Source organism: Chrysochloris asiatica, unplaced genomic scaffold, assembly GCF_000296735.1.
Source record: "Chrysochloris asiatica unplaced genomic scaffold, ChrAsi1.0 scaffold00016, whole genome shotgun sequence".
NCBI classification, from domain to species: Eukaryota; Metazoa; Chordata; class Mammalia; order Afrosoricida; family Chrysochloridae; genus Chrysochloris; species Chrysochloris asiatica.
The window spans coordinates 15,671,222-15,686,138 of NW_006408534.1; the positions used below are offsets into that span (position 1 = coordinate 15,671,222).

At 43.8% G+C, this 14,917-nt stretch overlaps 1 protein-coding gene across 1 annotated transcript in view; it reads right to left on the reverse strand.

The window, feature by feature from the left end:
* The window catches only part of EFR3B (EFR3 homolog B (S. cerevisiae)), a 174,953-nt gene that overhangs the window by 9,211 nt on the left and 150,825 nt on the right, over window positions 1-14,917 (reverse strand). Inside the window, exons 14-21 of the mRNA XM_006835231.1 lie at window positions 13,700-13,775; window positions 12,671-12,832; window positions 12,112-12,243; window positions 10,405-10,472; window positions 9,314-9,441; window positions 8,260-8,351; window positions 5,522-5,570; window positions 3,523-3,629 (exon numbers count right to left, since the gene is read on the reverse strand). Coding sequence (XP_006835294.1) covers window positions 3,523-3,629; window positions 5,522-5,570; window positions 8,260-8,351; window positions 9,314-9,441; window positions 10,405-10,472; window positions 12,112-12,243; window positions 12,671-12,832; window positions 13,700-13,775 — 814 coding nt within the window. The remainder of the gene's footprint in view (window positions 1-3,522; window positions 3,630-5,521; window positions 5,571-8,259; window positions 8,352-9,313; window positions 9,442-10,404; window positions 10,473-12,111; window positions 12,244-12,670; window positions 12,833-13,699; window positions 13,776-14,917) is intronic.

The window sequence follows — 14,917 nt, forward strand, 5'->3', positions numbered from 1 at the left end:
AGACTAAAAGGGAAACAGGCTGAAAATTAAATCCTGAGTTACATCATAATGACCAGCAATGGCATCTTGAAATTCTTCAGGAAGAAGAGTGAAAAGGGAAGCGCATCTCCTGATCACATCTACCTGGAGGCGATCAGAAAGCATAAAAAATACCAAAACACATACTCATCTAAGTTTTAAGGTCACAGCTAACCACTGAATCTGCCCCAAAAAACAGAAGCAGATGCCATATCAGCACATGTCCAGAAACAAGATAAAGCGACTTAGACAAATGAGTTAGAGGTAGACCTACACTCTATACTGGAAGGAGGTCAGGCTTTGGAAATGCATGAGAAGGAATTCAGAAAAATTGTTATAAAATGTATCAGACACTTTACAATGGAGTTGAGAAAAATAAGGAAGAAGTCAGGAAAGTGCTACATGAACATACAAATAAGCTAGACACAGCACTGGAAACAATTCAAAAACTACAGAAAGACATCCAAATGATAAATAATAAAGTATCAGAAATGGACAATACATTGAAAGGGCAAAAGAGTAGAATTAAAGAGATGGAAGCCAGAACTAGTGAGCTGGAAGATAAATCTCTCAATAATACTAAGATAGAAGAACAAACAGAAAAAAGGATAAAAAATCTGAAGAAGGTCTAAGATTCATGTTGGATAACATGAAGAGGAATAACATAAGAATTATCAGCATTCCAGAACAGGAAGAATCACACAAGTCCACAGAAGAGATAGTTGAAGAACTTGTGAAAGAAAATTTTCCTAACATTCTGAAAAGTGAAAAGATAAGCATCCAAGAAGCTCAACGAACCCTAGGAAGGATAGACCCTAAAAGAAAAACACCAAGACGTATAATAATCAAGCTCTCCAAAATCAAAGATAAGGACAGAATCCTGAAAGCAGCTAGGGAAAAGAGAAGTACAACATATAAAGGCAAGCAAATCAGATTAAGCTCGGATTTCTCAACAGAAGCCATGCAGGCAAGAAGGCAATATATAAAACACTGAAAGAAAAAAAAAACTGCCACCCAAGAATCCTCTACCCAGCAAAGCTGTCAATCAAATACGATGGTGTAACCAAAACATTCCAGGATAAACAGGAGCTAAAGGACTTTTTCAAAGCCAACCCTGCTATGAAAAGCATCCCAAAAGGAGTTCTGTGGACAGAGAACCAACAAGAACAGACAACAACCAGAGACTGACGTACGTGGCAGCATCACCTGGAAGTCAATCCACAAATGAAAGAGTCAAGAACAGAATAAAACCATAAGAACAAATTCAGAGGATCTGGGAGGTCAGTCTATGATCAAAACAATTACATTGCGAAAGAAGGTGAACACAGAGGAACAGAGATCTAGGTGGTGGGAAGGTCAGGTAAATTACAGGATAAAATAGACTGTCTTAAATGGACAGAAAAGTTAAAGAAATATAAGGTAACCACAACGGTGGGATTAGCGTGGGGTGCTTCGAGGGAGGTGGAGGGAGGCAACAGTAGAGCACAGCGTAAAGGCAGACACATCATAATTTGCGTGTTGGGGAGGGTAATACAAGAAGGGCAAGGAGGCAGAAGAACAAGGTAGACAGGGGAGCACTGAGACAGGTTTGTAGGGGCTAAGTGGGACAGAGGTAAATACTGATGCATGCTTAACCTTGGAACAACAGGGCTCTGTGATACAGGGATCTAGGCATAGTTTGAAGAGGGGAAATAATACTAAGATGCTTGACTGTCTTATGAATATTGGTTTTCCTTGCATACTATTGTAAAATAGACATTTGAGTGGGATAGAAAGGAATGTTGGGAAACATGATTACAGAAAACTTGTAAGTCCGTCTTCAGCCTATAACTGATTGGAATACCTAAAAGGAACTTGCCCAGTGAAACAGGCCTCTTGCAGAGCCTTTGTAGAGTATAAAGGACCTTAAGTGGAATCCTGAGTCCCATCCAAAACCTTCTGAGGTGGGACATTCCCACTAGAAAAGACAAGCAGACCAGCCTGGAACAGCTAGAGTGACAGAAGATGCATCTTCAAAGAAAGATCATCAGGAAAAACCCAAAGCAAAATGGCAGTATGACTGGCTACTGCAAGAATAAGTAAGCTGTTCGCCAGGAAGACATCAAGGCTAGCAATCAAGTGCCTCCAGGACAAAGTCCCCTCTTAGACTGAAACTCAAAGGGAACACATGAGCAGGCATGTCAGGTTGCTGGTGAGCACTTTGGTCTACTGGTGAGTGGAATAGGGGGAAAGGCAGCAATGAAGAAAAGGGCTGAGTTCAACTATGGCCCATTGACTCCCGTTGACATAGAGATGAGAGAGCGAAGAGGAAGGGCTTGTTGGTCCAAAGTGTGGTGAGACCTGGGGACAGCTGAGCCCATGGACAAGGACATAGCCACAGAGGGCTAGAGCTAAGGGTGAAACATCCAGCTGATATGAAGTGAGGGAAGAGGCACAAGAACACCCAAATTTTCAGATAGTACCCATTTCACCTAGGCTTGATGGCTTGATAATCAGAACTCGACTAAAGGAAGATGAAAAAAAAAACCCACCAACACAACAATTTTTGATAAAGGAAACAAGGGTAAATTGCTACAATTTGATGAACCTGACCTATACTCATGGAGGTAGTAACTCTAAATACCAACAGAGAGGGAAGGAGTCTTCACATCAAGTATCAATGCTATCCCCTCTGTACACAGGGTAGATAGGGATGGGCAACTTAGACATTGGCTACCTAAAATGAGGGGTTGATAAAGGCACGAAGTGACTGGCTTACAAGGTTTCAAGAGGGAGTTTGATTTAAGAGTGTGTGGGGGAAGAAAGAGTCCCCACTGAATAGCTGTCATCTTGTCTAGATGGGTCTGGTTAAAAGAGATGGGTATAAGATTCTTATGATTCAATAGTGAGTAATTGTTATCATGATTATTTGAGACTGTCACAACTATAAAGGTAGAAGTTTTGTAACAAAAATTAGGGAGTAGTTAATCTTTCAGTCCAGAAACAAAAGATCCTTGGACCATCAAGGGAGAAGAACACAGTGGAATGCAGGCCCTTATCCAGAGAAGCAGCGACACCAGAGATGTAGACAGAGATGGGACATGGAGAGGGGGAGCGGCTGAGGACTCTAGATTTGTGGGAAGAGAGGAGGGACTAAGAGCTGGTGGCCAAGAGGCAGACTTGCAGAATGTGCCCTTTGGCGCAGTTCAACTCTGTCTTATAGGGTCATAATGCTGGAAATGACTTGATAGCAATGGGTTTTGTTTGTTTTGTTTATTTTGATGAGTATATCTGCCTATCTAACACATGTGCTCTTGAGATCAAGTCTTTTTGATACGAAATCTGTGAGACTGGGAGGAGTATATGATGAATGTCCGAGTCTTTTGGTTTGTGAGGGTGCAATGTTATGCCAAGGCCTTGCAGAAGACCCTGTTCAGGGACATAAGTATCAGGATCTAGAAACTCATACCTACCTTGGACCCAAATCTTTTCCCTGAGGTCTTATCTCTGTTGCACTTCACTTACCCGGGCTCCACAGTGTGCTGCAATCTCCTCAAAGGGAGCCTTCTGGAATTTTTCTACCACCTGTCGCCGCCGTTCTCGTTCTTGCTCCTCTACCGCCACGCTGTCCACTGTAGTACAGAAAGTAGGTTACTCCCTAGGTCCTACCCTCTGCTAACCAGTAAGGAGCAGCAGCATGGAAGGGTGTACTGCCCTCCTTTTGCCCACGAAGTGATTTTCTTGACACAGTCCAAGGGCTTGTACCTCTTCTCATGTAAGAGAGAACTAGTTAGGTAGAGCCCAAAGCCGGGCTTTTAAAGCCTCAAGTAACTGCATTGCCACAAAGACTCTTCAGTGGAAGTTCCTGGAATAGTTGTTAGTCCTGAGAGTATCCAGGAGCAATTTGAAAGGGGACATCAATAATGGAAGAGCAGGATAGACCACTAACATTAACACATGACCCCTGAGGGCAGCACAGTCTGAGGGCACTTAGATTAAGGGCTCTTCTGCACATTCTATTTGACATGCCAAATGAGTTAGCAAAAAGAAAAAACAGTCAAATATGTTCAGCACACTTTGTTTAAGAAGGTAAAGAAATAGTACCATCAATGATAACTACAATTTTAAATGTAAAAGTTTTGACATTTAAAAGCATACTTTGTCAATTATTAGAAACATTCTTTTATTTGGAATATACTATTTTCCAATAAGGAGCTCTGGTAGCGTAGTGGTTACGACTCGGGCTGCGAACCGCAAGGTCAGCAGTTCGAAACTACCAGCTGTTCCGTGGGAGAAAAATGAGGCTTTCTGCTCCAGTAAAGATTTACAGCCTTGGAAACCCTATACAGGGTCACTATGAGTTGGAACCGACTCCACGGCACATAACAACAGCAACATTTTCCAATAGTGTCACTTTGATGTCACTCTGAGAACTTAAGGTGTGGTATTTTCAACTGCCTCATATGCATTTGAAAACTGGACAGTGAGAAGGAAGCACAGTGAAGAACTGATGCATTTGAATTATAAAGTTGGAAAGAAAAAATGAATATACCGCTACACTGCCAGGAGAACAAACAAATTTGTTTTGGAAGAAGTACAAATTGCCTATTCGAAGCAAGGATGGTTAGATATCATCTCTTGTACTTTGGGCATGTTACGAAGGAAGGACCAGTCTTTGAAGAAAGGTATAATTTTTTGTAAAGTAGAGCTCTGGTAGTGTAGTGGTTACGAATCGGGCTGAGAACCTTAAGGTCAGCGGTTCGAAACTACCAGCCACTCCGCGGGAGAAAGATGAGGCTTTCTACTCCCGTAAAGATTTACACCCTCGGAAACCTTGTACAGGGTCGCTATGGGTCGGAACCGACTCAATGGCACTTAACAACAACAACAACAGAGGGTCTAAGGAAAGGAGAAAGGTCCTCAATGAAATTGACACAGTAGCTGTAACAAGAGGCTCAAACATAGGAAAGATTGTGAGGATCATGCAGGACCAGGCTGTGTTAAGTTCTATTGTACATAGGGTAGCTATGAGTTGAAACTAACTGATTGGACCTAACAACAACAACAACATTGTTCAAGAATCCTGATCAATGAAGTAATAATGCTGCATTTAAAAACCTACTGTCATAAATATTAATACATATTCTTAATATTTTTTTGTTAGCTTATTCTTTTGAATCTCATTTCACTAGAAAGTAGGCCAAATATTTATTCAAAATTGCTTTTGACCTATCTGGCTGGCTACAACTCTCCTTTGATTATTTTTAAAGACAGCTGTCATGGTGGGGAAATGGTTGCTGGTAGGGGAGACACAAGGCAACATTACTGACCCTATTTGGAGATCGTGGACTTTTCATGGCTGCAATGGTAGTTGTGATGAGTTTAGATAAAGCCACCAGCCCATCCCCTATATCTGTACTGAATGGCACTCGGGAGGTCAACAGTCAAGTAAACATACTCACAAGCACTTCCCATGCTGTAGCCTCCCGCTCCCTAACAGAATTTCCTCCAGGCTCTAACTCACCGATGGCCTTCTTGAGAGTCTCATAGGTGATCTCCTCTGCAGGCACTCGCTGAGGGAAAGGGGACAGAGATTCAGAAAGGTGAAAGATGGGAAGAAGCACCTTTGGCTTCATCTGGCAGCCCCTTTACTTCTCAGGTGACTGTCCTAAAAGGGGACAGTGTCAGGATCTCCTTCAGGACAATAACATTCTCACCAGGGCCTCTGGAAGTTCCCCAAGCAGGTATCGAACCGTCAATGGAAGGAGAACAAGTGGACTCAGAAGTGAGTATCAAGTCTCATCAACATAAACCCACTGTCTCACCTTATCTTTCAAACTTGTCCCATCAAGCTCTGGGAGAGGAAAATACTGTATAATTAAAATAAATCTTCAGAGAATGTAACAGAAAATGTTGGAAGAGGAGGCAGTCGGCAAATAAAACACATAAATTTTAAGAACTGAATAATCTTTTTGAAGATTTATGCTACTAAATTATTCCGTGATGTGAATTAAGTCTTTAATAAAGGCAAAAAGTCCAAGATTTAAGAAGATATGCTCAGATGGGTCTGAAGACCTGGGCCATAAGAGCTCAGTCATCTGTAGTCTATAAAAGGAGGGGAAATTAATAAAAGCCATAGAAGGCAACTCTGTAGATGCCAGGACTTTGGTTAGATGCTGAGAAGAGTGAAGGTAGTTTAGACTAAATTCCAGCAGTTCCCCAAGAGCCTGTGAGCTCTTGGAGGCCAGACCAGGATTTGCTCTTTGTTCTATTACTGAAACATAATTATTAAGTGAAAAAAGCAGATACTGAAGAGAATGATTCATTTATATAAAGTTCACAAAGTGACATGTCAGGATAGTGGCCCCCCAGTATAGGGAACTCCTGGGTGAAAGTCATAGTCTAGTCCCTGACCCCATATGGTGACATGGGTATGTCTACTTTGTGAAAATTCATTGAGGGTACAGTTTTGATTTGTGCACATGTTTGATGTTCGATAAATGTTTTGCAAGAGAAAGAACAGAGTTGCCGGGATGGAATCAAATCATTCAACATAGTAAGTGTGCACAGGTTCTATGTGAGGCTCTAGGCTAGTCACTCAGTGGAAATGACAAACAATATTAGCATTGAAATTATATGCCAGAGAGAGCTGTGCTGAGATATGATTCACTCTGAGAATGTATCTTGTCCATTCATCTATCCATCTACTGCCAGAGCACCTGCCAACAGCAGATAGTCACATGCTAAGTACTTGGAAGTTGTGTGGTGTTGACAACCAGAAAAAAAACACCATGTGCTAGATTAGGTGGAGGGAGTAGAACATGAGCATGAAGAATAGGCAGACTCACAGGCTCCAAGTAGTGAGGAAGGGTGATTCAAACATGGGATTCTGTATCAGCAGAGACGTGGTCAGGAAAATGGGCATGGCATGTGAGAGGTTGTGAAGAGCCCAGTCAGAATGGAATCATGGATGCATGACAGAGAAGGGGCTAACTGACTCTTGATGGGGGGAAGGGATCTATATTTGTGACCTAGGAATCTACTCCCCAGTTCCTGAGGTTCTCTTAACTCTAGGGAGGGGAGAATCATCATGACTGGGGAAGACCGCAGCCAACTTAATGCATGAACTTTGAGGCCCCAGCTTATGTGAGGTTTACAACCTTTTAGAGTTCAAGGGGCTTGGAGGACACTCAGTGCAACCTCCTCATTGTACTTCTCCAATTGATCTGAGTCACATCTTCTTTTCTTCCATGGGGAGGTTCCAGACAAGCTCTGAACAGCCCTGGACTGGAGGTGTGTCCCAATAGATGAAGAATTGCTAACATGACTGAGGACATGATTTGATGGTGCCTTGTTCCCGATTCCAAAGACTTTTCCTTGTGTCCATTACACCAGTGGGAAGACACAATGCTAAGACTCCCCTTCATCACTAAAGCAGCCAGATGGACACAGAAACTCGGCAAATGCTAGATTGTCTGTGCTTTGTGACAAGGGACTGCTTGAGTCTTCATACCAAAGTCTACCTAGATGTGTATCCTTCTCACATCTTGCTGAGGCCCCCCCACCTCCGTCAGTTCTGATTCCTGGGGCAGTCACCAGCAGAAAATAATGTATAGGACATCTCCTTGCTTGAACTCCCTCATGATCTCTTTCTCCCTCCTCCCATATCCTCTCCCGTTTCTTTCATGTTGGGGAGCTTAGTATCGCTACTGTGGCCCTTGACTCTCCCTTACTCATGGGTACATCCGCTTTGTTTTCTGAGGTCGAAGAAATGAGACAATGGCAGGGGAGCCATCATAGGTTAATTTGAGTAGAAGTTAGATATTTATAGCCCTCAAGAGAGGACAGAAAGAAGATCAAAAACCCTCCATGGATCCATCTGGAAAAAACACCATGAGAGCTCTTGTCACCCTCACTCACCTCTCCTGTTAGACCTTCCAACTTCCCACACAGAGCATGTCTGCTTCCATTGCTGTGTAGGGAGTGGTTTCTAACAACCCTTTCCAAAGTGATTCTCATGATATTCTCATGAGGGGAATGGAGGGGTAGGGACAGAAATAATATTTCCTGATGAAAATGTCTATAATGTATGTTGATGTGAGTCAGTAAGAAAACAGGTCTTATTTTCCATTCAACCTTAAATTCTTTATGTAGTTAAGGAGCCCCGAGCACCGAATATTTGCGTGCACAGGAGTCTGGAGCAGGCCCCCCTTTGGGAACTATGGCTTCACTGGGACAGTGTATAAAGAATAAGAGACTCACCTCCTCCTTCTCTGGGCTGTTCCTTGATTCCACCTCCACCTGCAGGGAAATGGTCTCTCCAATGCTTTTCCTCTTGGATAAACGATCTTCATCTGGAATAGAACCTAGAATTCTCAGCCCTTGAGAAATCAGAATCATAAGCCTCTAGCCTCTTCTCTCATCCTGCATCTCTGCTTGGTCCACAGCTCTCAGGGTTCCATGCACATTAGGTTACACTTGGGGTTTATGGATGTCTTGCATATGCTCTGGGCCATCTCTACTTATCTAGGGTCAGTTTTGCTCCTTTGGGTAAAGATTTTTAAAGTTATTGAGAAGCTCAAAGAAGCTGCTTATGACCAGACAGCAGCTTATGACCAGACAGTGGGGAGAATCATTTACTAACACCATCAGTAGCTGCCATTTGTATAGCATTTCCTAAGTGCTTTTTCCTCCATTATTTCATGTACTCCTCACATCAGCCTTCCTAAGGTAGGTAAGACTGATATCCCTCTTTTAGAATCAAGGGAACAGAAACTCAGAGATGCTAATGGACTTGTCTAAGATTAGTCAGTTGCAAAGACAGTCCCTTGATGATGTAAATGGTTAATGCTGCTAATCAAAAGGTTGGAGGTTCAAGTCCACCCTGAGGTATTTAAAAAAAAAAAAAAGTCTTGGCGATCTACTTCTGAAACATCAGCTATTGACAACCAGAAGAAGCACAGTTCCACTCGGATACAGATGGAGCCACCATGAGTAGGAGCAGACTCTATGACAACTGGTTTAAATTGCAGAAAGGTTTCAAACTGAGTCTCTGATTTATACTGTAGCCCATGGATGCTCTTTCTACCACACTGCAGCCTCTCCCATTCATAAGCCAGCCTAGCTCATGGACCAGTTACCTCCAAGGATCCTGAACCGAGGAGGAGAGGTAAGGAAATCAAGAAAGATCTCCCCATGAATTTTCACTGTGCCCTTCAGGTCCTGTGTAACATCCAAGGTGCCGTAGAAGACCACAGAAGGGCCCTTACCCGGCCAAGGCAACAGGTGTAGGGTTGAGAGGCTGCATGGTCCCTACCTGTCAGCTGAGGGCTGTAGGGCATGCAGAGCCTGTCTGAATTGTAGCCACTGCCCCCAAGGACTTCACTGATCTTGCTCTGGCGGAAGAGCAACTCGGTCACCACTCCATCAAGGTTCTGAGACAATCTGGAAGACAGGAATGGAAGAGGCAAGCTGGGACACTGGGCAACTAGAAAGATTTCCTAATGATTTTCCTTATTACCAAAATAACATGTTCATTATACAAAATGACAGAGAAGCAAATGGGGAGAAAAAAAATCACTCCATCCCAGCTTCCAGACTTAACCACGATATGCACACTTTTGCATAGTTCTTCAGTCCATACCTTCTCCCCGCCACTCCATTCCTGTTATGTGCTATGTTTTAGTCAGCTGTTACCTCATCTAAGAACATTCTTTGATATGATATATTCTTGTGTAAGGGCTCTCAGTGACTTCTTGTATGACTGGACCATAATTTATGTAATCGTATTGTTAGGCGTTTTGTTTCTTCAGAATATCTGTTCTTGATTTCCTCTGATGCTGGGGTGATATCAGCCCACAGACTGTAGTCTGAGAATGCCACTTGGATTTAAGGCAGTGACTTGGCAGGCACAATTCCTCCGGTACATTTCCCATGGGTGTGGTCAAAGCTCCCTAAGAAGCTGTATCACCCACACTGTGTCCAACACACCTCAGGGTACAGCACAACACCTGCTCCATCCAGTTGGACTCCAGGAACTGTGGGGTCAAACTTCAACCAGGACTTTTAGGCCACAGACCTGATCCACTTTCTTTCTTCTTTTTATTTTATTTTTTTGCTTTTGAGTATATACACAGCAAAACTTATACCAATTCAGCAAATTTCTGCATGTACAACTCAGGAACATTGACTACATTTCTCAAGGTGTATAACCATTCTCACTCTCCCTTTCTGAATTATTCCTCCACCATTAACACAAACTCCCATGGACAGTGTCCACTTTTTGCCTTTGGTTTGCAATACGCCTGAGTCTCATGGTGTCTGGGTGACCTCTCCTGGGCTTTACCTTCCACCCCCTTACCCAGCTGCCTCAGGTCTCCTTGACCAGGTCTCAGGTGTGCTCCTCACCTGGGCCTCTCCACAAACACATCCTCAGGGAGCATGTAAGGGGCCTCCTTCTTCCGAGTCTCGATTACCTGGAGTTTGGGAGAATCAAAGGAGAAGAGCTGGGCCTGGCAGGAAGAGAGAGCTCAGAAAGAGCTTCCCCCACTCAGCATTCATCACCTCCCACAACCTGGCTGGTGAGGACACTACAGCTGGGTTTCTCGTGTGAGAAACTCAGGTTAGCATGACCCCCAGAGCAGCCTGAGAAGCTTACGCCCACCACAACATGTGTGCACACAGGTCCTCTGAATGCAGGGACCCTCACTTTAAAAGACTTAGGTTCCCGGCTCCTGTGCTTTTCATTTTAACATTTAAAAAGACAATGCAGATTGTACGATTTCCCGAACAATGTATGGAATACCCAGGTGAACTGCAAAACACACCAGTGAACAGTGACATCTTGAGTTTCCTTCGGTATCCTTTGCAAATTTTAACAAGCAAACTGAAAGTCACTAAGATAGTGTGAAATGGCAGGACAGTTGACCTGCAAATATGAGCAGGGGTGAGTTGCGACAACACCACTATTTTTTAATGAGGAGGATCTTGTTTTGTAGTCTTGTATCAGGAAGAGGCTGGGGAGGCCCTGTATCCCTTGGGGTCATCTCTGACCCAGTGATACAATCCTCCCCTTCTTCCCCCAAGCTAGCCCATACTAGCTAAGACCCAGGGGGTTTTGTTAGGTTTTGTTTTGTTTCGCTGGTGTATTTTAAAATTTATCCTAGACACCGTATCATTTCACCTTTAAATACTTCAATGTGTTTAAAAAGGTCTTTCTAAGACAACTGAGGACATTGGATGATGGACTGGGTATTATAGTAACAAAAGAATTAATTGAGAATTGAATTAGGAGTGTTAATAGCAAAAGAAGGGGCCGTATGTTTTTAGGCATGCATGCTAAAGTATGTCGGGTGATGTGCATGACAGTTGGGATTTGATTTTAAATATCTCTGCAAAGAAACAAGAAAAGAATGAGATGAAGCAAATGAGAGATCTTGGCAACTATTTAACCTGGGTGATTGTCGTTGTTGTTATGTGCCGTGGAGTCGGTTCCGACTCATAGTGACCCTGTACAGGGTTTCCGAGGCTATAAATCTTTACAGGAGCAGAAAGCCTCATCTTTCTCCCATGGAACCGCTGGTAGTTTCGAACTGCTGACTGTGAGGTTAGCAGCCCGATTCGTAACCACTGTGCTACCAGAGCTCCTGGGTGACAGGTATATGGGTATTGATTGTATTTACGCTGCTTTTCTGATGTTTGAAAATTTTTATAGCAAAACTTCTTTTAAAAAAAATTTAAAAAGTAGATTTAGTTCCACATGATCTGAGGGTGTATGTGTCTGTGGTTCTGGGAGAAGGGGAAGGGTAGAGGAGTAGGAAGTAGAGGGGGCATGTAGCAGATTAGGAAGGGGTATTGGATACTCCCTGTTCCTGACCCCACCTGCTATGCCATGTCATGTCCTACTTAACCTAGAGGAGGTCCCACTCAGAAGAGGAGCCAGGCAGCTATTTCTCACTATGATGACTTTTCACTATGATGACTTTTTACTTCCAGCCTTTCTTTGATGACTAAGACTAAGCACAGGCTAATGCAATTATGGGCACATTAAACCCCGAGTTAAGGGCCTTCTGGGCTCTCAGGGTCATGAGGAAAACATGAGTCGATGGCACCAACCTCATGGATGTGCTGGCAGAAGGCAGGCACTGTTGTGAGCTGGCTGATGAGGTTCAGGTAAGCCGCCCCCAGAGCATAGAGGGCACAACGGTTATACACTGGCAAGTTCTCTTCATTGACCTGGGCCACGTCCTACGGCAACAGAGAGGGGTTTCCAGAGTTTTCAACTCACAAACTATACTTCCACCCAGCCTCTCACCAACCTTCTTTAGAGATGGCTCACTTTTCTAGACTAAGCCTTCCTCAGCATTTGCCCCATAACTTCTCAGGAAGCTGAAGACACCCTCATTAAAGCTGAAGTGAATGGTCCCAAGAACAACCTATGGGCAAGGAGTCTGAAGATGGGCTAAGGGCATGAATTAAGCACTCCTTTGTGGTTTTTAAACAGGACCATGGCTGGGGTCTCCTTCATGGAGGAATGGCCAACCAAGAGAGTGCAGTATTGGACTCCAAAACAAGCTGCCACCAGCTGCCACTTTGTACTCCCATAAGTGCTCAGACAGAACAGGCCTCTGTCCTCTGATCCCAATGCCTGTGTCTTGCTCACACTGGGACTCACCTGAACCGCCAGCACCAGGCGGATGAGGTCCACCACCACCTCTTCGTTGGCCAGCTCGATGCTGATGAGTGCCAGCAAGCCGTAGAGGGCCTTGTAGTGCTTCTGCATGTTTGTTTCCTCCTTACAGCTCAGGTAGATGTGTCTATAGAGCTGCTGCGAGTGCTGTAGAGGTAGGGATGGAGGCCAGGCCAGGCCAGGTGAGCACATAGAATGGGGAGGAAGGCCAATGTGAATGGAGGTGTGTGTGTAAGGACCAAACCGATTTTACCTGATTTTGCCTACCTAGAGACTGCTTGACTAAACTCTAGTCAGGCTCAGGAAAGCATTTTAAATAGACAAGGCCTCAGTTTTTAGTTCCCTCCAGAGAAAAGGTCAATCTCCATTCCGTACATTAGCAGGAACACGTCCTCTAGCTCCAGGAAAATGATATATGTATAAATAGCCAGGCAGCTCAAGGCCAGAGGCCAGATGTTTTCCTTTACCCTAGCCTAAGAACAAAGACCACCAGTCCTGACCAATTAAACTGTAACATCTTATAGTTTGCCAATTGTTAACCAATCCAAAGATTGTAAAGCTGAGAAACCTGAGCTGTTTGAAAACTCTATAAAAACCCTGCAGACAATGAATTCGGGGCTCTTTCCCTATTCCGACCTCATAGGTTAGAGACCTGGCTCGAGCTTGATTAAACTTCCCTTACGTATTTGCATCAGTACATGGCTCCTGGGTGGTCTTTGGGGACCCTGAATTCTGGGCATAACATGTGCCCATCTCCACCCTCAGAAAGTGAGTGGGAAGGAGGATATGCTGTGTGTGAGTTTGCAGGAGGAGGGCCCTGAATGAAACCAGCAACGACTGTAGCCCAAATCCAGTTTTAGGAATGAACATGATCTATGGCCCCAGAATAGCTCATCAGGGGTATTTTGTAGGAGAGGAGGCAGGCGCTGTGGTCAGCAGTGACGTGGGCCTGGAAGGACTGGGTCTGCAGGGCTGGGCCCATATGGGATTCACTGGGTCCAAGGCCACACTCACCTTCTTCATGAAGACTGTGTCTTGTCGGGAGCATTTATCCACCTTCAGCTTCAGAACAGAAATGTCGCTGAGGGTGCTAGGAAGGGATGCAAGGGACCACTTCAGCCCTTGTGTGAGGTCAACCATTACCCAGTATCACTGGGCTTTTTACTAAACACCTTTAGTTTGTATCAAATACCCCCTCACCATTTTTGTTCCTTTCTAGTGTTCCTCTGACCCTGTTTCTTAGCCCAGTCTCAACTTTCTTCTAAGTTCTCAAGTTCCTTCCTATCCTTTTCCCTTAAATCTTGATCCTGGTTATTCACTTCTTCATCTTATCCTTGCAAATTCCCTTGGCCCCTACTGTTGTTGTTAAGTGCCATCGAGTAGGATCTGAACCATAGTGGCCCTGTATAGGGTTTCCCAGGAGCAGCTGGTGAACTTGAACTGCTGATCTTGCGGTTCAAACTAACTTTGTAGTGCAGTGCATTAACCCACAGTGCCACACCAGGACTCCAGTCCCTACTGATAACTCTTTCCAATACACTGAAAACTTCCAACTTTGTATCTGTTCTTCATCTCCCAAATCTCCAGCCCATCACTATGAAGGTTAATTTTATGTGTCAACTTGGCTAGGCTATTGTGGTTCCCAGTTGTTTGGCCAAACACAAATCTATGTAAATTGTAATGTAATTAGCTCCCATAATGCAATACAATGAAATGTAATCACTCAATCTGTTGAAAAGGGAATTTCCCTAGGGTGTGTTCTGACTCCAGACTATAAATAGATATTTTGGCAGAACTTCACTCTTCACTCTTCAATTGCTAAGACTTTGAGCTTGCCACACTCTCACAACTGTGTGAACCAATCCCTTGAAGTCAATCTCTCGCTCTCTCTTTCTCGCTACAGATATGAGGGGGCTTCAAAAAATTCATGGAAAAATTTCATTACCTTTTCATTCTATTTTCCTGGAACCATTTTAAAGTCCACTAGTCGCCTTAGAAACTCTATGCAGGGTTGCTATGAGTCGGAACCGACATCACAGCACATAACCACCATCACCTGTCCTGATGTAGCACTATATAGTTAAACAGAAGGCTGTCAGTTCAAATCCACCAGCTGCTTCTTGAGTCTGAACCAACTTGATGGCATTTAACAGTAACAACAATAGCAAATTGTGTATATATATCAAAAGCACATAACAACAACATATATATGCTGTTGTTGTTACGTATGTA